This window comes from Manis pentadactyla, chromosome 9, assembly GCF_030020395.1.
Source record: "Manis pentadactyla isolate mManPen7 chromosome 9, mManPen7.hap1, whole genome shotgun sequence".
NCBI classification, from domain to species: domain Eukaryota; kingdom Metazoa; phylum Chordata; class Mammalia; order Pholidota; family Manidae; genus Manis; species Manis pentadactyla.
In genome coordinates, this window is record NC_080027.1 from 42136147 (window position 1) to 42160417 (window position 24271).

The following is a 24271-nucleotide window of genomic DNA, read 5'->3' on the forward strand; positions in this document are numbered from 1 at the left end:
GCCTGCTGGGAGGCTAATGAGTGTTTCCTGACCAAGGTAGGTGTCTGTGGCCATTTGAAGAGCCAAACAGACCTGGTCAGGCTTTTCTTCTAGCTGGAAGCCAGAAGGGAGTTAATTCTAGCCACAGTACTGACACCCACTGCTGTTGCCAGAAATGAGTAAGAGCTCCAACTTTGGTTTTCAAAAGGAGCACAGGTCTTTGACTAAACAGAATCCCTATGCTGTCATGTGTGCTGGGTGGGGTGCAGGTGGGGGTGAGACTGTAGTTGGGTGCTGTGCCCAAAGTTCCAGCTCAGGCTGTGGCAGGTCTCAGGTACTCTTCCTGTCCGTGCCCCCAGGACCAGGCGGAGGAGTCACGCAGGCAGACCCCGGTTCTTCATCTCTGAAGGGGCTGTGGGCTGCTGGTCCTGGCTGGACAGTGCCCTGGGCCTTGTTAGGTTCAGCTGTCATAGTTAGAGGCAGGTTGTTGGCTGGCATTGTGGACCATGTCTAAAATGGGAGCAGGTCCAGAGGGGCTTCAGTTCTCAGCCTGGACAGCTTTGACGGAAAGTGAGGAAGATATGCAAAGAATTAAACTAGCCCCTCCTTGGCTGGGACAAGGTACAGAAGAGGGACAGGTGGGTGTAGGGAGGCAAAGCTATAGGTCAAGGGAGCAAGAGGAGTGTCCCAAGTGGACTTGTGAGCTGGCTGCTCCTGCTGCTCCCGGGTCAAGTCAAACTGAGGTAAGGGAGGTCCCATCTTAAGGAAGCAGAGTTAGGAAAAAATGCACCAGTTTTTCCTACAGCAAGTCGGGGATGGACCACAGGGCCCTGAGTTCCTTCCTGTCCTGAGAGTTATTGAACCTTTGATTCTTTACTGTTTCTTCCTATAGACAATCAGTGCAAGTCTGGGCCCTGCCGTCTGGACAATTCAGGTAAGGGCTGCAGGCACCTGTGGGGCTCAGTTCTGGGATGACCACACTGTCTGGGTGCTCTCTTAAAAGGAAAGATCCCTTTTCTGGATACATGCTCTCTTAAAAGGAAAACAATCCCCTTCTAATTTAAAAAAAAAGTAAACTCTCTTAAGAAGACACATGTAGGGGTTGCTAATCTCTCTCAGATTAAGCAGACACATGTAAGGGTTGCTCATCTCTCCCAGACGGTGTGTATGTGTGCATGGGGTGGAGGCCAGGCAAGCTGACACACCTGCCCCTCCATCCAGGGCTGCCTGCTCCCTCGCAGGAGACCACTGGTTCAGGCTCCAGAGAGACCCCTGCACTGAGGTGGAGGAGAGAAGGGCTGCTCCCACAGAGTCCTCCAGGGCCTTCCCCTCCTTCAGCTACAGAAACCACTGTCAGTCTCTGTGACCGAGCTCTCAGGGCTCCCTAAACCACCTTCCAAGTCCAGGTCAGGCCTTGGGTGCTGGGGACCTGGACTCTAGTCCAGGCTCTGCCCTAACTCTCTCTGTGAGCAATCATTCCCTCTCTGGGCCTCAGTCTCCTTGTATGTATAAGTGTATTCTATGAGGTGAACCCCAGGTCCCTTTTAGTTGTAACTCTTCTCTTCCCCTAAACACCTGCGGTGCCAGGGCCTGCCTTGAGCCACTTCTCCAACTGGGAACAGGCTTTCCCAGGGGACCCGACTGGAACAGGCCATTCCCAGGAAAGAAACTGTAGCCTTCCCACTTCCTTGGGTCCATCCTCCCTCCCTCAGGGCTCTGTGAACAGTGGGTAGGAGGAGCCCCAGCCTCCACTTGTTCCTGCCATTCTCCAAGACATATCAGAGTTCCAGGCACACCATTCTATGAATCTTCACTGTGATCCGTGGTGTAGGTACTGTCAACACCCCTGTTCCACAGATGAGGGAACTAAGGCACCAGCCCTACACACATAGCTAGTAAGGGGTGGGGTCCAGACAGCCTGGCTCTAGAGTTGAACTCTGAACCTCCTCACTAGCTGGACTCCACCTTCCCCAGACACCATCTCACGTTGGGGTTGAAATGGAAAAGAGGCACACCAGGGAGAATTACCCTCATTATACAGTAAAGTGAGATCCAGAGACAGAAGTGACTTGCCCGAGGTGACAGAGTGAGTCAGTGAACTCCAGCCTCCAAGCCAGCTTCCCTAAGTTCTGATGATGTGATCTCAAGCACGGGAAAAGCTGAGGATGTTTTCCCCCAGTCCACCAGCACCTCTCCTACCAGGGTTTAGGCAGAGGAGCAGAGGAAGCATTACTAGATTCCACTTGGTTCTCTACCCTGTGCATCACTCTCCCATTCAATGTGTCATTTGTGCCGATAGGAAGCAGGGGGCTAGACTTCATGACCTCTGGAAAGGGAACTGGGACTTTCCTTCGTCTCTTCATTTCTGTCTGCCATCACACCTTTTGTATTATTTCCTGTTCACTCTGCTTGTTCCTCATTTTGTTTCTTTGTGTACCTTACTTTGCCCTTAAATCTGTTTTCCCTGCAGCCACGGGTCAGGGGCCCCTTTGTGCAGTCTGGTCCCTTCTGTTGCTGCTCTGTTTCCTTGTAAAGGGAGACTTTCCAGAGAGTCCAGGCCTCCTGTGATCCATCAGACCCGAGCAGCCCTGCCTGTCACCTCCACCCAACATGAGGATGCCAGCCACATGTGTGCTTTACGAGTAGCCAAGATCCATGGTAACTCTATCTGCAGGGAACTCTGGGACCTTCTCTGGCAGCTGCCTGGTGTGCTGGTGGAGAAATAAGTGAATTTTGGGACTGACCCTTACCCTGGGCTCTAAGAGTGAGACTGAATGGAGGTGGGGTGACTCTAGGACAGGCAACAACTGACTTGGAAGTAGAAGGTTTAACTAGTTTTTGTTGGTGGTGGTGGCTGGGGGTAGTGGCTGGAGAGGAGAGCACTTGGCCATGCTGTTTGCTTCTCAAATGCTTGATGTACACCTGAGAGGCTTCTATTCACTCCTCCAGGAAGCCTTTTCTGGCCTCTCCCACCTTCCTGGGTTGGGGGCCTTGCCTCTGTGCTCCCCCGGGTCCCAGATGCTTCTCTACCAAATGTTCAGGACTGTCTCGCATGTCAGACTGTGAGCTGCCTGAGGGTGGTAACTGGGTCTGAGGCTCAGAGGTGGTGCCGGAGTACGTGTGAAAAGTCAGGAAGGGACAAATGCCCTGTGAGTGGCTGGTCCCTGTGCTGCCCCTCCCTTGGGCACTTTAAGTTCTCTGAATGTCAGTGTATGGAATGGGGTGGATTGGATCTAACTTCAGAGGGCAGAGAGCAGAGAGCTTTAGGTTCTCTACCGGGATCTCAGTTGAATCCCAGTCATTTTCTTGTTAGCAAAGAAGTGACTTCTGCTCTGACCTATGAACCCTAAGGTTCCTGTCTGTACAGAGACAGGCCTGGATCCCCAGCTTCCACCATCATGGGCCCAAGGGCAAGAGAGGACATTGAGGAGGTGCTAAGCACACACTTTATTATGAGTTGGGGCTTTGGGGCCAAATCCTTGTGTGACCCTACTCTGGAAACTAGACCATGAATCCTGAATCCCCTTCCCTTGGCCCCTAGGCAGGACAGGCAAGACTAAGTCCTTACAACAGTAGCTGTGAGAAAGGAAGAGACACAGGAGACGCGGCAGTTCTGCCTCTCACATGCCCTGCACTCCCCCCACTGAGAGCTCTAACACTCGGCATCGAGGTTCGCTTCTGTCCCTCCCGGACTGCTCCCTGGTCTGGATCCTTCCTCTTCTGTAGGAATTAGGAGAGGCAAGCTCTGGATTTCCCCTACAGGTTAAGTGCATAGACAAGTGGTTTGTGAGGTCGGCAGTGCTGATCCTGAAGAGGGGGTGTCCCAGGCTCTCCGGCACCGTGGGGAGAGTGTGGGTGGGCCATCTGAGGACCGACCACTACCTGGCCTTCCAGCCCTGTCTGGAGGTGCGGTGGCTGCAGCAGACACTTGGGACTCACAGGGCCTGCACCAGCACCAGGAGACTCATGACCAGCGCCATGGAAAAGAAGATGCCCAGGAAGAAACGGTCCATCACACGGGCCAGGCGTTTCCAGTCCTCATGGCGGCGCTGGGCAGCCCTGTGGCTGTGGAAGGTGTTAGCAATGGTGGCTACATGGTGCAGTAGGGCTTCCTGATGGCACAGACACCACGGGTCACAGCAAGGGCCTGCTGGGGGCCCAGCCCCTCTGTCAGGAGGCTGGGGACTGGGTGGTAACTCGGGCGGTCTAGACGGCCCACAAGGCTCCCCTCGCTCCCGCACACACAGGCCCCGGGCCAGGTGTCCCAGCAGGAGGGCCCGAGCCCAGGCTGGCACTGGGCGGGCACTGGGACCACAGTAATGCAGGCTCATGATAAGGATGGTGAGTGCCGTCGAGAACGTAACCATGGTCATGGTGGCCATGTAGTACTTCCCTGTAAGAGAGAGAGCGAGCTAGGGCCCAAAGCAGGAATTCGGGGGGCCTCAGCTTCCCAGCCGCCTCAGTACAAATACAGACTAGCTCTCCACCACAGGCTTTCAGGACACTCAAATCCCCATGGACGGAAGCAGGAAGGAGGTAAGGGCCAGAGTCTCCCCATCCTGCATCAATACAAGTGGGTTCTCAAAAGCTACCTGCTCCTTAATTGTTCCCATCACTGCTGAAGGCCACACTGGCCCACAATCCATGAGACGCGCTCCCAAACAGTGGGAACATGACCTGCGGCAAATTACTGTTCATTTGGTACAGCTGGGGTAACAACAGAACCAACCTCATAGGTTTGAGGTGATGTTTTGCTGAACTAATAAATGTTAAGAGCTTGGCACACGGTGACACTGGGGACATCCACCTTTTTCCATCAAGTCCTTGAGAAAAGATCAACTTCTTCCTGCGCCACAGCCTGAGGGGAGGGCTGTTCTCCCTGGAAGGCGTTTCCTCCTTTCCCCTCAATCTCAGAATGAGGCAGCCTTCCAGAACGCGCCCCTTCACACTCCAAGCAGGGTCCGTCCATTAACACAGGCCCTGTCCCCACTCTCCGCCCCTGCGCAGGTGGAGAGCTGAGCACAGCGGACCGGGAGGGGCGGAGCCGGTCTCAGGGCCCGTCTCTTCTCCCCGCTCATCGCCCCGCCCCCACGACACCGGGTGAGCCCCGCCCCCGCCCGCCGGCTCACCGATGAGCGGCACGCTCTCCGCGGGCGGCATGCTCTCGGCCAGGAGCAGCTGGAAGACGGTGAGCGCCAGTAGCACGGTGACGCCGAGCGACACCTTCTCGCCCGAGTCAGCGGGCAGGTGGAAGGCGAGCGGCGCGAGGAGCGAGATGAGCACGCAGGGCAGCAGCAGGTTACACACGTAGGCGGCGGCGCGGCGGCGCAGCAGCAGCGTGAAGGTCACGTCCGGGTAGGGCTCAGAGCAGCAGCCGTAGGTGAGCACGCGCCGCCGCGCCGGCATGCCCAGCACGCGCCACTCCACGTTCTCCACGAAGTCCGCCAGGCTGGCGGCACCGCCGCGCGGCCGCAAATCCAGCTGGTGCCCGCCGTGCGTCCATGAGCCGAACGTCAGGCCGCAACGCTGCGCGTCGAACGGGAAGGCCGACACGTCCACGCGGCAGGAGCTGCGCGTGATTGCTGGCGCGTCCCAGCGCACGGCGCCGTCGTGCCGCAGGACCACGTTGGTGCTGGCGGAGGCTGGCGGCTGCGTGTCCGCCCTGTGGGGCAGGCGGGATGGGGCTCCCTAAGGTGCCTTGGGCCTGCCTGGGCCCCTGAGGCCAGGGCAGAGTCCAGCACCGCTCTGGAACTGCAGGGCAGGGGGTCCGACGGCCCTAAAGCCAATGGGAATGGCATGGAGGATGAAGAGAGGGCCCTCAGTGCCTCTGGAATCCTGGAATAGGCAGCGCCTGAAGGGCCCGTAAGGGACACAGATCTACCCAGAGCATCGTAAAAAAAACCTCTGCAAAAGACTTCAGGTGGCACAGTGACTACCCTTGAGGGTCTTATGCAGATCTCTTAGAGGGGCTCTGGGGAAATTATGCAGGGCCATTTGTTGTCTGGGACAAAACTGGCTTAGGCATCATAAAAGAATGCTCCAGAGGGCTAGGCCTTGGAAGAAATTCCTAGGCAGGTCCTTGGGGAGGGAACCCTGAGAGACTCAGAGCCGGCCTAGAAGGGTGGAATAAGCCGTAAAGAGGCATTTATGCTCCAGAACCGTCTCCTTGAGAGATACAGAACTGTCCCTGGACCACACGGTGGCTTCCCAGGAGACAACCAGCCTGAGCTGGCTTGGGACCGCCTGACCGTGGGGATACTATGGAGGGAATGTGAGCTCCTGGCAGTTTGGAAGGGTCTGGAGGAAAGCTTCCAGGATGGCATAGCAACCAGGGTAGATAGGAGATGGGGTGATCAGTGCATATCCAGAGCCAAGGGCAACTCTAAGAAGGAGTGTGAGAGATGGGGGGCCCAGGCAGGCAGTACTTGTTATAGAGTACGATGTCTGGCCGCCACACGAGACTGCTGGGGATGCGGATGGCATCCAGGCCACCATAGGCATCGGGGTCCCACCATAGGAAAGCATCTGTCCACTCCTGTCGGATCCACAGGTACAGGGTCAGCACCTGGTTCCGCTCATCCTAGTGGGTCAGAGAGTGGCCACAGATGTGGACACGTGCATATGCATACCCTCCAGTGTGTGTACACTCACCTACAGAGCTCTGGATGGTACCCACAAACCCGACTTGCCCATACAGTTCAGTTCCCTCCCAGGCTTGACCTTGCTTTGTGACCTTGGCAGATTCTTCTCTGGGCCTCAGTTTCCTCATCAGTTACATGGGTGATAATCCCTGCTAGGCAGGAATTAGTGTGCAAAATGGTGGGCACATTGTGGGCACCCAACAGTATCAGCAATTAGTAGCTATTATTATTATTAACTTTAATGTTTACAGAAAAAAATTGGAGAATAATCCCAGGCTCTTAACTTTCCACCCCCATTCCTTGACAGTCACAGGCACACTCCACCACAACACACCATGTCGATGATCTGGGACAGTGTCACCTCCAGGGTCACGTTCAGAGCCTGGTCTGTGTCTGCCACAGGTCTCAGGGCACTTGTGTAGTTGGCGAAGAGGTCACGGAACAGCTTCTGAGCCAGTCTGCCCTCAGCTCCCAGGCACTCTGAGGGGCCAGTAAGAAGGGTTGTCCATCTGAGACCCTAGTCCAGAGGCCTCTGCTCCACACCCACAGGGCTGGGGCCCTAACACCTGCTACACTATTTCACAGCCATTTGACTGGTCCTGACATCTGCTGTCTGTCTAGCTGCAGCTCTAGCTCCTCCCTAGCTTGCCTCCAGGGCTGAGTGGTACTGTCTTCTAGAGCAAGGCTGACAGGTTTCTTCCCCACCCTTCCCTTCCCAAGGACCTGGATTCCGCCTGCACTGCTACAAATGCTAGAGAGGTCCCAATGGTCCACAGGAGTCCCACCTCTCACCCAGGTATTCTGAGCCCCATTGCCTCACTCCTCCAGTCTCTCAAACCTGTCTCCACTGCTCCAGCTGCACGTCAGTTGATTTCTTCAAAGCTTCGGATACTTTGGGCCATTCCTTCCTGAAAACACTGTTTTTCCTAGGCTTTTGTGACACATCACATTGTCCTTGATCTCTGACTCATGTATTATTCCTCAGAATTCTCTTTGGCCCTCTTTTTCTTCAGTCCAGGTTTTTCTCCTGAGCTGCAGACCCATATATACAACAATCCACACCTGAATGTCTTTAGGCACCTTTAACTCTAGATAGTCTAAAATACGAACTGATTTCCTTTCCCCATGCTCTAAAACCTGCTCCTTGTTCTGTATTCCCCATTTCAGCAAACAGTACACCTCAGTGACTTCAGCTAGAAATCTGGGAATTATCCCTCCCTGTTGCCCCCTCCCCCTGCAATCCAACCAGAGCCCAAGTCCTGTCAGTCATGCTGCTCAGCATCTCTTGAATGTTTAATTGCCTCTCCCGCTCAGGCCTCACCCTTCCCCAGTGGACCGTAACAGCAGCCTCCACTGCCCCCCACAGCAAGGTGAGCCTCTCTAACCATCATTCACACTTCTGACCAGCAGTTGCTTAAAACTGTTCAATGGCTCCTCATTGCCTGTCAGATAAAGCCCAAACTCAGCCTTCAGGATCCAGCCCCTTGGCCCTGCCAGCTCAATCTCTGGGAGCTCCCCCAGCTGCTTCATGTCAGTCAGGCAAGGGTCTTCTCACCCTCTGCAGCACCCTTGTCCTCCCCCCTCTCCAGATGGAGAGTTTGTCCCTAGCACAGGTACTGGAGAGAGATTTGGGGGCGACAGGAACAGCAGCACCCGGGGAGCAGGGCTGGCTCCCTGAGCTCCTACCTGGAAGCAGTGGGAGCAGAAGCAGAAGGCCCAGCCTGGAGGCAGAGCAGCTGAGGTGGAGGTGGAGGCACCCGAGCCCCATGATCCTCCCACAGCAAGAGGTGGGGCAGGCCTCTGGGTGTGAGCGTCCTGGCCCAACTGAGGGTAGCATCAGGCCCTGCTGCCAAGGATGGTGTGGACAATACCTGGATGTCAGAAGTAAAACTGAAATCTGCTGGGTCCAACTACCCTCCAGGCAGCTCTGTAGCCCTTCCAGTTATCTGACCCTCCTATTTGCACCTGCCCTTGGATTTTAGTACTTGGTTCTTGGCATTTGCTGCTGCTTCTCCGCTGGCCCTTGTCGCTTCCAGCCTCTGGCCCTACCCTCCCACTCCTGCTTTACCTTTTCTCACTCAGACTTCAGTTTCTATTTCCTTCTGTCTTTTCCTCTGTAACTTTTTCTTGGTCTCTGCCTCCCTTACTCTGGTCGTCCTCTTTCCACTGTCTGTTCCTTTCTCCTACTTCTATTTTAGCCCACTTGACTTCCTCCCTCCATTTCCCATACCTGGACTCTGGAATGAGCCTGGCACAGAACAGGGGCAGGGATCCTATCAACCCTGAGCCCTCTGAGGCACAGAATAGCAGGCCCATCTCCTTTGCCCTTTTCATCAGCTTAATTACAGGGTTGACATCTATACTCATGGCAACAGCAACTGAAACTGACACCTCAGGTCACTAGGATTTGAATTATTCAAATTCTGTAAGGTAGCACCTAGGCTCAGCTGAGGCCCAGCCTGGGGGGGCGGAGGGTAGATGCCAGGGTCAGGATCTGCAGGTGACTTGTGGCTTATGAGTGCCTGGGGCCTGGGCCTTGAACTGTCCTCCTAGCTCTAATCCCATTGAATTCTTGAGGCCCCCTTTAGACTGTCAGCTCTGCCTCTAGTGAGGGGCTGAACACATCTAAGATAGCATTTTGTGCCAAGCAAGCTCTCCCTGGTGGGAATGGTGCTGAGCCTCAGGCTGCTCTATGTGGCCCTATGAAATAAGAGATGCAGCCCACACCGTCACCTCCAAGTCCCTACAGTCATCCCAGTCCAAGTCTCAGTGTTTTCCCCATGCCCAAACATGACAGGCAATCTTTGGTAGCAGGGAGAAAACAGGCTTTAGAGTCACGTTCAACTGTCTCCCAAGCTGTCTGAGATGGACAAGATATTAAAATTCTCTGGATTTCAGTTTTCTCAAACAGTATAAAGGGATTAATAATCCTCACTTCAAAAGTTGTAAGAATTAAATGAGACAACCTGATAATGCAAGGCAGGTACCTAGTACATTACCTGATGTACAGTAAACAATCAACATTATTTGCTCTGTACTCCCAGTAAGTTACTCAGGATACCTTCAGGAACATCCACTTAGATTCACAACTCCCTGGCAATCACCGTTCTACTTTCTCTCTGATTTTGACCAAGTATCTCATATAAGTGGAATCATACAGTATTTGTCTTTCGACAGACTTATTTTACTTTGCATGATATCCTTAAGATTCATCCATTTTGTAGCCTGTCGGAATTCCCTTCAAGGCTGATTATATTCTATTATATGTATATACCACATTTTGCTTATCTGTTCATCCCTCAGTGGACACTTCGGTTGCTTTCACATTTTAGTTAGTGTGAATAAGGCTGCTATGAACATGGGTGTGTTTGAGACTATTTGAATTGAAATATCTCTTTCAATTTTGGGGGTATATACCCAGAAACATAATTTCTGGAACATATGGTAATTTTATTTTTAATTTTTTGAAGAATCACCATACTGTTTTCCATAGTGGCTATGCCATTTTACACCCCCACCAGCAGTGTACAACTTCTCAACTTCTCCACATCCTTGCCAGCATATATATATTTTTAATAATAGCCATCCTAACGGGTGTGAAGTAATATCTCATGGTAGTTTTGATTTGCATTTTTCTAATTATTAGTGATGAGGAGGAGCATCTTTTCATGTGTTTATTGGCCACTTTTATATCTCCTTAGGAGAAATGTCTATTCAAGTCCTTTTTCCAATTTTTAATTTTTTTCTTTTTCTGTTGTTGAGTTCTAATAGTTCTCTATTCTGGATATTCTTTTTTTCTTTTTACACTGAACATTTGGATTTAGTAATGTGGTAATTCTGAAAATCAGATTTTCCCCTTTCCCCATGGTTTGTCATTTTTTTTTTTGAGAGGGCATCTCTCATATTTATTGATCAAGTGGTTGTTAACCACAATAAAATTCTGTATAGGGTACTCAATGCACAATCATTAATCAACCCCAAGCCTAATTCTCAAGTCTCCAATCTTCTGAAGCATAACGAACAAGTTCTTACATGGTGAACAAGTTCTTACATAGTGAGTAAGTTCTTACATGGTGAACAGTGCAAGGGCAGTCATATCACAGAAACTTTCGGTTTTGATCATGCATCATGAACTATAACCCATGGTTTTTCATTTTGTTAATTATTTTAATGATTGTAGGCTGTCCTACAGACTGAAGTGTAAACTTGTCTTTTCTTGTATCTTCTGAGCCTGCACCTTTCCCTGGGCATGTGTGGTCACCTCCTAATTTTTCATATATATGCAGTAGCCTTTGAATGTCATAGTCTTTAATGTCTGGTTCCTCAAAGCAAAAAAAGCAAAAAATGAAGGGGAGGAATATTTGCATAACAAATACATACCTGATAAACATCATGTATCCAAAATATACAAAGAACTTCAACAATAATAAAACAACCAAATTTTAAAAAGAGCCAAAGACACTTTGCCAAAGTATAACATGGCATCACATGATTCATGGATAAACAAAAAGGAATATTCATGCATTGGAATATTACTCAGCCAAAAGAAAGAATGAGGTACTCTCACATGCTATAATGTGCATGAATCTTGAAAATATTATGCTTAGTGAAGCAGACATAAAAGTCCATATTGTAGGATTTCATTTACAAGAAATGTCCAGGACAGGAAAATCCATATAGAAAGTAGGTTACTGCTTCCCAGGGAACGGGAGTGGAGGAGAATTAGGACTAATTGCTAATAGTTATGAGGTTTATTTTGAGAGGAATGGAAACATTTTAGAATTAGTGATACAGGCTGCACAATAGTATATATACTAAAAATTACACATTTAAAGAAGAACTAATACCCAACCTTCTTAAAGTATTCCAGAAAGTAGAAGAGGAGGGAATACTACCAAACTCATTCTGTGAGGCCAGCATCACCTTAATAACAAAACTAGACAAAGACACCATAAAAAAAGAAAATTACAGATCAAATCCCTGATGAACATAGATGCAAAAATCCTCAAAAAAATATTAGCAAACCTAACTTAAAAATACATCAAAAAGATCATCCATGGGTGGAGCCAAGATGGCGGTGTGAATAGAGCAGCAGCAATCTCCTCCCAAAACCACATATATTTTTGAAAATACAGCAAAGACAACTCTTCCTAAAAGACCAGAAGACACAGGACAACAGCCAGACTACATCCACACCTGCGAGAACCCAGCGCCTTGTGAAGGAGGTAAGACACAAGCCCCGGCCCGGTGGGACCTGAGCACCACACACCCCAGCTCCGGGCGGGAGGAGAGGAGTTGGACGGGGAGGAAGAGGGAGCCCAGGCCTGCTGAACACCCAGCCCCAGCTATCCGGATCAGAGCGCAGACACAGTGCATGCGTGGGGTACTGGATACCAGGGGAATGGGACAGTAAGACCTGTGAGCAGGTACCTGCAGCCGGCGCACCCTGGACAAAGAAAAGCAAGTGCTTTTTGGAAGCCTTAAAGGGACAGGGAGCCCACGGCTGGATGGAAGCAGCCAAGGACATTTAGTCCAGCAGCAGGGAACTCCGGGCACCCTAAACCCCTGGATAGCAGGGCAGCGCAGAGGACCGTCACAGAGAATAACAGCCTACTGGCCATTCCCCCTCCAACGTGGCTCCGCCATATCTGAGCAGGGGCCCGAGCCAGGCCACGCCCACAGCAACAGCGGAGATAAACTCCGTAGCGGCTGGACAAGAATCAGACAGCCCATCTGCGCGCAGCTGCCCAGCACAAGCCACTAGACGACGCTGTTCTCCCAGGAGAGGAAGGCCACAAACCAACAAGAAGGGAAGTTCTTCCAGTCGTCACTCGTTCCAGCTCTGCAAACTATCTCTATCGCCATGAAAAGGCAAAATTTGAGGCAGACAAGGATTACAGAGTCAACACCTGAGAAGGAGACAGACCTAACCAGTCTTCCTGAAAAAGAATTCAAAATAAAAATAATAAACATGCTGATGGAGATGCAGAGAAATATACAAGAGCTAAGGGATGAAGTCCAGAGGGAGATTACAGACGTCCGGAAGGAGATTACAGAAGTGAAACAAACTCTGGAAGGATTTATAAGCAGAATGGATAAGATGCAAGAGGCCATTGATGGAATAGAAACCAGAGAACAGGAACGCATAGAAGCTGACACAGAGAGATAAAAGGATCTCCAGTAATGAAACAATATTAAGAAAACTGTGTGACCAATCCAAAAGGAACAATATCTGCATTATAGGGGTACCAGAAGAAGAAGAGAGAGAAAAAGGGATAGAAAGTGTCTTTGAAGAAATAATTGCTGAAAACTTCCCCAAACTGGGGGAGGAAATAGTTGCTCAGACCATGGAAGCACACAGAACTCCCAACAGAAGGGACCCAAACAGGACAACACCAATACACATAATAATTAAAATGGCAAAGATCAAGGACAAGGACAGAGTATTAAAGGCAGTCAGAGAGAGTAAAAAGGTCACCTACAAAGGAAAACCCATCAGGCTATCATCAGACTTCTCAACAGAAACCTTACAGGCCAGAAGAGAAAGGCATGATATAGTTAATGCAATGAAACAGAAGGGCCTTGAACCAAGGTTACGTTATCCAGCACGATTATCATGTAAATACGAAGGAGGGATTAAACAATTCCCAGACAAGCAAAAGTTGAGGGAATTTGCCTCCCACAAACCACCTCTACAGGGTATTCTAGAGGGACAATTCAAGACGGGAGCACTCCTAAGACTAAACAGATGTTACCAGAGAAAATAAAATCACAGCAAAGAAAGTAGACCAACCAAATACTAACTAAAGGCAAAAAAAAAAATCAACTACCTACTAAAAGCAGTTAAAGGAAACATGAAAGAGCACAGAATAAAACAACCAACAAATAAAGAATGGAGGAGGAGGAATAAGAAGGGAGAGAAGAAAAGAATCTCCAGACAGTGTATATAACAGTTCAATAAGCAAGCTAAGTTAGGCAGTAAGATACTAAAGAAGCTAACCTTGAACCTTTGGTAACCACAAATCTAAAGCCTGCAATGGCAATAAGTACATATCTTCCAATAGTCACCCTAAATGTAAATGGACTGAATGCACCAATCAAAAGACACAGAGTAATAGAATGGATAAAAAAGCAAGACCCATCTATATGCTGCTTACAAGAGACTCACCTCAAACCCAAAGACATGTTCAGATTAAAAGTCAAGGGTTGGAGAAAGATATTTCATGCAAACAACAGAGAGAAAAAAGCAGGTGTTGCAATACTAGTATCAGACAAAATAGACTTCAAAATAAAGAAAGTAACAAGAGATAAAGAAGGACATTACATAACGATAAAGGGCTCAGTCCAACAAGAGGATATAACCATTATAAACATATGTGCACCCAATACAGGAGCACCAGCATATGTGAAACAAATACTAACAGAATTAAAGGAGGAAATAGAATGCAACGCATTCATTTTGGGAGACTTTAACACACCACTCACTCCAAAGGAGAGATACACCAGACAGAAAATAAGTAAGGACACAGAGGCACTGAACAACATGCTAGAACAGATGGACCTAATAGACATCTATAGAACTCTACATCCAAAAGCAACAGGATACACATTCTTCTCAAGTGCACATGGAACATTCTCCAGAACAGACCACATACTAGGCCAAAAAAAGAACCTCAGTAAATTCCATAAGATTGAAATCCTACGAGCCAACTTTTCAGACCACAAAGGTATAAAACTAGAAATAAATTGTATAAAAGTCAAGGGATGGGGGGGCAGAAGATGGCGGCGTGAGTAGAGCAGCGGAAATCTCCTCCCAAAACAACATATATCTATGAAAATATAACAAAGACAACCCTTCCTAGAATAAAGACCAGAGTACACAGGACAATATCCAGACCACATCCACACCTGAGAGAACTCAGCGCCTCGCAAAGGGGGTAAGATACAAGCCCCGGCCCCGCAGGAGCCGAGCACCCCTCCCCCCAGCTCCCGGCGGGAGAAGAGCAGGCAGAGCGGGAGGAAGACGGAGCCCAGGACTGCCGAACACCCAGCCCGAGCCATCCGGGCCAGAGTGCAGGGCGCTCGATACTAGGAAAACAGGGCAGCAAGAACAGTGAGCAGGCACTGGAGGCTGGGCGACAGAGGGCATAAGAAAAGCGCGCGACCATTTTTTTTTGCTTTTTTGCTGTTTTGTTTTGGCGAGCGCTTTTTGGAAGTCTTAAAGGGATAGGGACCCCAATACTAGGGAAACAGGGCAGAAAGACCGGTGAGCAGAAGCCTGAGGCTGGCACTGGAGAATAAAGAAAAACGAATGACCAACTTTTTTTTTTTTTTTTAATTAAAAAAATTTTTTTTTTTTAAATTAAAAAAATTTTTTTTTCTTTTTTTTTTGGTGGGCGTTGTTTTGTTTTGGCGGGTGCTTTTTGGAAGTCTTAAAGGGGCAGGGCGGATCACTTAATCCAGAGGTAGGATATCCGGGATCTCTGGGCACCCTAACCCCTGGGCTGCAGAGAGCAGGGAGGCCCCTTACGGAGATAAATAGCCGCCCAGCCGCTCCTGCTCCAACGCGACTCCACCACTTTGGAGTAGCTGCCCGAGCCAGGCCACGCCCACAGCAACAGCGGAGATTAACTCCATAGCAGCCGGGCAGGAAGCAGAAACCCTGTCTGCGCGCAGCTGCGCAGCACAAGCCACTAGAGGCCGCTGTTCTCCCAGGAGAGGAGGGCCACAAACCAACAAGAAAGGAAGTCCTTCCAGCTGTCACTCGTCCCAGCTCTGCAAACTATTCCTATCACCATGAAAAGGCAAAGCTACAGGCAGACAAAGATCACAGAGACAACACCAGAGAAGGAGACAGACCTAACCAGTCTCCCTGAAAAAGAATTCAAAATAAGAATCATAAACATGCTGACAGAGATGCAGAGAAATACGCAAGAGAAATGGGATGAAGTCCGGAAGGAGATCACAGATGCCAGAAAGGAGATCGCAGAAATGAAACAAACTCTGGAAGGGTTTATAAGCAGAATGGATAGGATGCAAGAGGCCATTGATGGAATTGAAATCAGAGAACAGGAACGCATAGAAGCTGACATAGAGAGAGACAAAAGGATCTCCAGGAATGAAACAATATTAAGAGAACTGTGTGACCAATCCAAAAGGAACAATATCCGTATTATAGGGGTCCCAGAAGAAGAAGAGACAGGAAAAGAGATGGAAAGTATCTTAGAAGAAATAATTGCTGAAAACTTCCCCACACTGGGGGAGGAAGTAATCGAACAGACCACAGAAATACACAGAACCCCCAACAGAAAGGATCCAAGAAGGGCAACACCAAGACACATAATAATTAAAATGGCAAAGATCAAGGACAAGGAAAGAGTGTTAAAGGCAGCTAGAGAGAAAAAGGTCACCTATAAAGGGAAACCCATCAGGCTAACGTCAGATTTCTCAACAGAAACCCTACAGGCCAGAAGAGAATGGCATGATATATTTAATACAATGAAACAGAAGGGCCTTGAACCAAGGATACTGTATCCAGCATGACTATCATTCAAATATGACGGTGGGATTAAACAATTTCCAGACAAACAAAAGCTGAGGGAATTTGCTTTCCACAAACCACCTCTACAGAACATCTTACAGGGACTGCTCTAGATGGGAGCACTCCTAGAAAGAGCACAGCACAAAACACCCAACATATGAAGAATCGAGGAGGAGGAACAAGAAGGGAGAGAAGAAAAGAATCTCCAGACAGTGTATATAACAGCTCAATAAGCGAGCTAAGTTAGGCAGTAAGATACTAAAGAGGCTAACCTTGAACCTTTGGTAACCACGAATTTAAAGCCTGCAATGGCAATAAGTACATATCTTTCAATAGTCTCCCTAAATGTTAATGGGTTGAATGCACCAATCAAAAGACATAGAGTAACAGAATGGATAAAAAAGCAAGACCCATCTATATGCTGCTTACAAGAAACTCACCTCAAACCCAAAGACATGTACAGACTAAAAGTCAAGGGATGGAAAAACATATTTCAAGAAAACAACAGTGAGAAGAAAGCAGGGGTTGCAGTACTAATATCAGACAAAATAGACTTCAAAACAAAGAAAGTAACAAGAGATAAAGAAGGACACTACGTAATGATAAAGGGCTCAGTCCAACAAGAGGATATAACCATTCTAAATATATATGCACCCAACACAGGAGCACCAGCATATGTGAAACAAATACTAACAGAACTAAAGGGGGAAATAGACTGCAATGCATTCATTCTAGGAGACTTCAACACACCACTCACCCCAAAGGATAGATCCACTGGGCAGAAAATAAGTAAGGACACGGAAGCACTGAACAACACAGTAGAGCAGATGGACCTAATAGACATCTATAGAACTCTACATCCAAAAGCAGCGGGATATACATTCTTCTCAAGTGCACATGGAACATTCTCCAGAATAGACCACATACTAGGCCACAAAAAGAGCCTCAGAAAATTCCAAAAGATTGAAATCCTACCAACCAACTTTTCAGACCACAAAGGCATAAAACTAGAAATAAACTGTACAAAGAAAGCAAAGAGGCTCACAAACACATGGAGGCTTAACAACACGCTCCTAAATAATCAATGGATCAATGGCCAAATCAAAATGGAGATCCAGCAATATATGGAAACAAATGACAACAACAACACTAAGCCCCAACTTCTGTGGGACGCAGCAAAAGCAGTCTTAAGAGGAAAGTATATAGCAATCCAAGCATATTTAAAAAAGGAAGAACAATCCCAAATGAATGGTCTAATGTCACAATTATCGAAATTGGAAAAAGAAGAACAGATGAGGCCTAAGGTCAGCAGAAGGAGGGACATAATAAAGATCAGAGAAGAAATAAATAAAATTGAGAAGAATAAAACAATAGCAAAAATCAATGAAACCAAGAGCTGGTTCTTCGAGAAAATAAACAAAATAGATAAGCCTCTAGCCAGACTTATTAAGAAGAAAAGAGAGTCAACACAAATCAACAGTATCAGAAACGAGAAAGGAAAAATCACGACGGACCCCACGGAAATGCAAAGAATTATTGGAGAATACTATGAAAACCTATATGCTAACAAGCTGGGAAACCTAGGAGAAATGGACAACTTCCTAGAAAAATATAATCTTCCAAGATTGACCCAGGAAGAAACAGAAAATCTAAACAGACCAATTACCAGCAACGAAATTGAAGCGGTAATCAAAAAACTACCAAAGAACAAAACCCCCGGCCAGATGGATTTACCTCGGAATTTTATCAGACATACAGGGAAGACATAATATCCATTCTCCTTAAAGTTTTCCAAAAAATAGAGGAGGGGATACTCCCAAACTCATTCTATGAAGCTAACATCACCCTAATACCAAAACCAGGCAAAGACCCCACCAAAAAAGAAAACTACAGACCAATATCCCTGATGAACGTAGATGCAAAAATACTCAACAAAATATTAGCAAACCGAATTCAAAAATACATCAAAAGGATCATACACCATGACCAAGTGGGATTCATCCCAGGGATGCAAGGATGGTACAACATTCGAAAGTCCATCAACATCATCCACCACATCAACAAAAAGAAACACAAAAACCACATGATCATCTCCATAGATGCTGAAAAAGCATTTGACAAAGTTCAACATCCATTCATGTTAAAAACTCTCAGCAAAATGGGAATAGAGGGCAAGTACCTCAACATAATAAAGGCCATCTATGATAAACCCACAGCCAACATTATATTGAACAGTGAGAAGCTGAAAGCATTTCCTCTGAGATCGAGAACTAGACAGGGATGCCCACTCTCTCCACTGTTATTTAACATAGTACTGGAGGTCCTAGCCACGGCAATCAGACAAAATAAAGACATACAAGGAATCCAGATTGGTAAAGAAGAAGTGAAACTGTCACTATTTGCAGATGACATGATACTGTACATAAAAAACCCTAAAGACTCCACCCCAAAACTACTAGAACTGATATCGGAATACAGCAAAGTTGCAGGATACAAAATCAACACACAGAAATCTGTGGCTTTCCTATATAATAACAATGAACCAACAGAAAGAGAAATCAGGAAAACAACTCCATTCACAATTGCATCAAAAAAAATAAAATACCTAGGAATAAACCTAACCAAAGAAGTGAAAGACTTATATTATACTCTGAAAACTACAAGTCACTCTTAAGAGAAATTAAAGGGGACACTAACAGGTGGAAACTCATCCCATGCTCGTGGCTAGGAAGAATTAATATCGTCAAAATGGCCATCCTGCCCAAAGCAATATACAGATTTGATGCAATCCCTATGAAACTACCAGCAACATTCTTCAATGAACTGGAACAAATAATTCAAAAATTCATATGGAAACACCAAAGACCCCGAATAGCCAAAGCAATCCTGAGAAAGAAGAATAAAGTAGGGGGGATCTCACTCCCCAACTTCAAGCTCTACTATAAAGCCATAATAATCAAGACAATTTGGTACTGGCACAAGAGCAGAGCCACAGACCAATGGAACAGACTAGAGAATCCAGACATTAACCCAGACATATATGGTCAATTAATATCTGATAAAGGAGCCATGGACATACAATGGCGAAATGACAGTCTCTTCAACAGGTGGTGCTGGCAAAACTGGACAGCTACATGTAGGAGAATGAAACTGGACCATTGTCTAACCCCATATACAAAAGTAAACTCAAAATGGATCAAAGACCTGAATGTAAGCCATGAAACCATTAAACTCTTGGAAGAAAACATAGGCAAAAACCTCTTAGACATAAACATGAGTGACCTCTTCTTGAACATATCTCCCCGGGCAAGGAAAACAACAGCAAAAATGAGTAAGTGGGACTATATTAAGCTGAAAAGCTTCTGTACAGCAAAAGACACCATCAATAGAACAAGAAGGATCCCTACAGTATGGGAGAATATATTTGAAAATGACACATCCGATAAAGGCTTGACGTCCAGAATATATAAGGAGCTCACACGCCTCAACAAACAAAAAACAAATAACCCAATTAAAAAATGGGCAGAGGAACTGAACAGACAGTTCTCCAAAGAAGAAATACAGATGGCCAACAGACACATGAAAAGATGCTCCACATCGCTAATTATCAGAGAAATGCAAATTAAAACTACAATGAGGTATCACCTCACACCAGTAAGGATGGCTGCCATCCAAAAGACAAACAACAACAAATGTTGGCGAGGCTGTGGAGAAAGGGGAACCCTCCTACACTGCTGGTGGGAATGTAAGTTAGTTCAACCATTGTGGAAAGCAGTATGGAGGTATATCAAAATGCTCGAAACAGACTTACCATTTGACCCAGGAATTGCACTCCTAGGAATTTACCCTAAGAACGCAGCAATCAAGTTTGAGAAAGACAGATGCACCCCTATGTTTATTGCAGCACTATTTACAATAGCCAAGAATTGGAAGCAACCTAAATGTCCATCAATAGATGAATGGATAAAGAAGATGTGGTACATATACACAATGGAATACTACTCAGCCATAAGAAAAGGGCAAATCCAATCATTTGCAGCAACATGGATGGAGCTGGAGTTTATTATGCTCATTGAAACAAGCCAAGCGGAGAAAGAGAAATACCAAATGATTTCACTTATCTGTGGAATATAAGAAAGGAAAAACTGAAGGAACAAAACAGCAGCAGTATCACAGAACTCAAGAATGGTCTAACAGGTACCAAAGGGAAAGGGACTGGGGAGGATGGGTGGGTAGGGAGGGATAAGGGGGGGAGAAGTAGGGGGGTATTAAGATTAACATGCATGGGGGGGTAGGAGAAAAGGGAGGGCTGTACAACACAGAGAAGGCAAGTAGTGATTCTAAAACATTTTGCTATGCTGATGGACATTGACTGTAAAGGGGTTTATAGGGGGGACCTGGTATAGGGGAGAGCCTAGTAAACATAATATTCGTCATGTAAGTGTAGATTAGTGATACCAAAAACAAAGCAAAAAAAAAAAAAAAAGGGCAGTTCCTGTGTGGTAACCTCCAACGAGTTCTACACAAGGGTATAAAGGGCATATAAAAGTGTAGGCAAAGGGTCTGTGTGTTTATACAGAGGATCAAAGCCTAATTGGGCTACCCTGAAAATGAACTAAGATACGATATGAAAAAGAACTTCCAACATCCGCACTCTCTGGAAGACTCATGCCAGAAGATGATCATCAAAAAACCCCAACAAAGATCCACGCACTGCTACAGCTGTAGATGCACTCATCCCACCAGTTCCTGGACTTGCCATGGGAATGAGGAAGGAGATATCTAAGCTGGCCTGTGCATACAGTAAAACAACAAATTTGACTGGATCTATACTGTTGGAACTCAACCAAGAATTTGGAGAAGTGCAAATTGTAGCGCTCCAAACTCTTACAACTACAGACTATTTACTGTTAAAAGAACATATGGCATGTGAACAGTCCCCAGGAATGGGTTGTTTTAATTTGTCTGATTTCTCTCAGACTGTTCAAGTTCAGTTGGACAATATCCACCATATCATAGATAAGTTTTCACAAATGCCTAAGGTGCCTTAATGGTTTTCTTGGTTTCACTGGAGATGGCTGGTAATTACAGATATGCTTTGGTTATGTAACTATACTCCTATTATGTTAATGTGTGTGCGCAATTTAAGTAGTAGCTTAAAACCTATATATGCTGAAGTTACTCTACAAGAAGATATGTCAAAGAAATAATCAATCTTCCCATGTTTTCTTCCGCCTGCTACTTCTATAGCTTTTCTTCTTCCTTGCTAATTACAACCCTTAAATAGAATTCGTGCCTCATATCAAATTTACCGAGTATCATAACTCCTCCAAGTGGTAAAGATACCTCAAGACAAATGCTGGGCATAGAAGCCACAGGGCATAAATATGCAAAGAAGTAAAAAGCTAACCTTTTCAAACAATAAGGCTTCCCTCTCACTTACCAACTTTACATTTCCCTGTATGGCCCCGGAAGATGACTGGTTAGCCAGAGATGGGTAAGATTCCTCAAGGGAGGAACAACCTAAGACAGGCACAGTCGCAGGGGGGCCATCAGGTGAGAAATTGGGGATCAACAGAGGTGAGGCTTAGAACCTCACCCCCCCTGTTCTGAGAGAAATCTTCTGCATACGTGGATGTTTTATTGCCCTGGTGTAGCTTGGATTAACACATAGTCTACAGGCACACACCTGATCATCTACATTTGCTCTCTTACAACACTAAACTATGTTTTCTACCTTTATCTTGTATCTACCTACCACTTCAGCATTTTATTAAAAATAATAATAAAGAGTGAAATATGGTATCCACATATAAATTAAGTATAAAAGCCAAATGAGTATTCATATTTGAAATGACTGTTTAGAGTTCATAATGCATGAGCAAAACCGAAAGTTTCTGTGATGACTGCCCTTGTACTGTTCACTATGTAACTTATTCATTATGTAAGAATTTGTTCTACATGTAAGAACTTGTTTGTTATGCCTCAGAAGATTGGAGACTGATGAAAATTAGGTTTGGGGTGGATTAATGATTGTGCATTGAGCATTGACTCCCCTATACAGAATTTTATTGTCATTAACAACCATTTGATCAATAAATATAAGAGATGCCCTCACACACACACAAAAAAAGGACAGACTTCCAATGGTAAAATAAATAAGTAACCGGGATGCAATGTATAGCATAAGGAATATAGTCAAGATATTGTAACAGCTTGGTAGGGTGATAGCTGGAACCTAGAATTATGTATATAAATGTTCTACCACTGTGTTGTACACTTGAAACTAATGTAATGTAATACTGTGCGTCAACTACCCTTCAATAAAAAATAATTATTTAAAAAAAAAAAAAAAGTCAAGGGATGGAAAAACATATCTCATGCAAACAACAGAGAGAAGAAAGCAGGGGTTGCAATACTAGTATCAGACAAAATAGACTTCAAAACAAAGAAAGTAACAAGAGATAAAGAAGGACATTACATAACGATAAAGGGCTCAGTCCAACAAGAGGATATAACCATTCTAAATATATATGCACCCAACACAGGAGCACCAGCATATGTGAAACAAATACTAACAGAACTAAAGGGGGAAATAGAATGCAATGCATTCATTTTAGGAGACTTCAACATGCCACTCACCCCAAAGGATAGATCCACTGGACAGAAAATAAGTAAGGACACAGAGGCACTGAACAACACACTAGAACATCTACAGAACTCTACATCCAAAAGCAACAGGATACACATTCCTCTCAAGTGCACATGGAACATTCTCCAGAATAGACCACATACTAGGCCACAAAAAGAGCCTCAGTAAATTCCAAAAGATTGAAATTCTACCAACTAACTCTTCAGATCACAAAGGTATAAAACTAGAAATAAATTCTACAAAGAAAGCAAAAAGGCTCACAAACACATGGAGGCTTAACAACATGCTCCTAAATAATCAATGGATCAATGAACAAATTAAAATAGAGATCAAGGAATATATGGAAACAAATGACAACAACAACACAAAGCCCCAACTTCTGTGGGATGCAGCGAAAGCAGTCTTAAGAGGAAAGTATATAGCAATCCAGGCACACTTAAAGAAGGAAGAACAATCCCAAATAAATAGTCTAACATGACAATTATTGAAACTGGAAAAAGAAGAACAAATGAGGCCTAAAGTCAGCAGAAGGAGGGACATAATAAGGATCAGAGAAGAAATAAACAAAACTGAGAAGAATAAAACAATAGAAAAAAATCAATGAAACCAAGAGCTGGTTCTTTGAGAAAATAAACAAAATAGATAAGCCTTAAGCCAAACTTATTAAGAAAAAAAGAGAATCAACACACATCAACAGAATCAGAAAAGAGAATGGAAAAATCACGACAGACTCCACAGAAATACAAAGAATTATTAAAGACTACTATGAAAAAATATATGCTAACAAGCTGGAAAACCGAGAAGAAATGGACAACTTCCTAGAAAAATACAACCTTACAAGACTGACCAAGGAAGAAACACAAGAGTTAAACAAACCAATTACGAGCAAAGAAATTGAAACGGTAATAAAAAAACTACCCAAGAACAAAACCCCCGGGCCAGACAGATTTACCTCGGAATTTTATCAGACATACAGAGAAGACATAATACCCATTCTCCTTAAAGTTTTCCAAAAAATAGAAGAGGAGGGAATACTCCCAAATTCATTCTATGAAGCCAACATCACTCTAATACCAAAACCAGGCAAAGACCCCACCAAAAAAGAAAACTACAGACCAATATCCCTGATGAACGTAGATTCAAAAATACTCAACAAAATATTAGCAAACCGAATTCAAAAATACATCAAGAGGATCATACACCATGAACAAGTGGGATTCATCCCAGGGATGCAAGGATGGTACAACATTCGAAAATCCATCAACATCATCCACCACATCAACAAAAAGAAGGACAAAAACCACATGATCATCTCCATAGATGCCGAAAAAGCATTCAACAAAATTCAACATCCATTCATGATAAAAACGCTCAACAAAATGGGTATAGAGGGCAAGTACCTCAACATAATAAAGGCCATATATGATAAACCTACAGCCAACATCATGCTGAACAGCA

The 24271-nt window shown here is 45.7% G+C and overlaps 2 protein-coding genes across 2 annotated transcripts in view; one reads left to right on the top strand and one right to left on the bottom strand.

Annotated features, from left to right (window-relative positions):
- Nucleotides 1-3907, top strand: part of ART1 (ADP-ribosyltransferase 1) — a 32788-nt gene extending 28881 nt beyond the window's left edge. The window contains exons 4-5 of the mRNA XM_036904220.2: nt 872-913; nt 2450-3907. Of these exons, the coding sequence (XP_036760115.2) occupies nt 872-913; nt 2450-2547 (140 nt within the window). The 3' untranslated portion in view covers nt 2548-3907. The remainder of the gene's footprint in view (nt 1-871; nt 914-2449) is intronic.
- Nucleotides 3908-3909: 2 nt separating this feature from the next.
- CHRNA10 (cholinergic receptor nicotinic alpha 10 subunit) lies at nt 3910-8150 on the bottom strand. Its single transcript, XM_036903952.2, has 5 exons — nt 8025-8150; nt 6955-7137; nt 6405-6559; nt 5109-5641; nt 3910-4372 (listed from the first exon to the last, which is right to left on the bottom strand). Exons 1-5 carry the CDS (start codon nt 8148-8150, stop codon nt 3915-3917), a joined length of 1455 nt encoding a protein of 484 aa, XP_036759847.2. The 3' UTR covers nt 3910-3914.
- Between the last annotated feature and the right edge of the window lie 16121 nt (nt 8151-24271).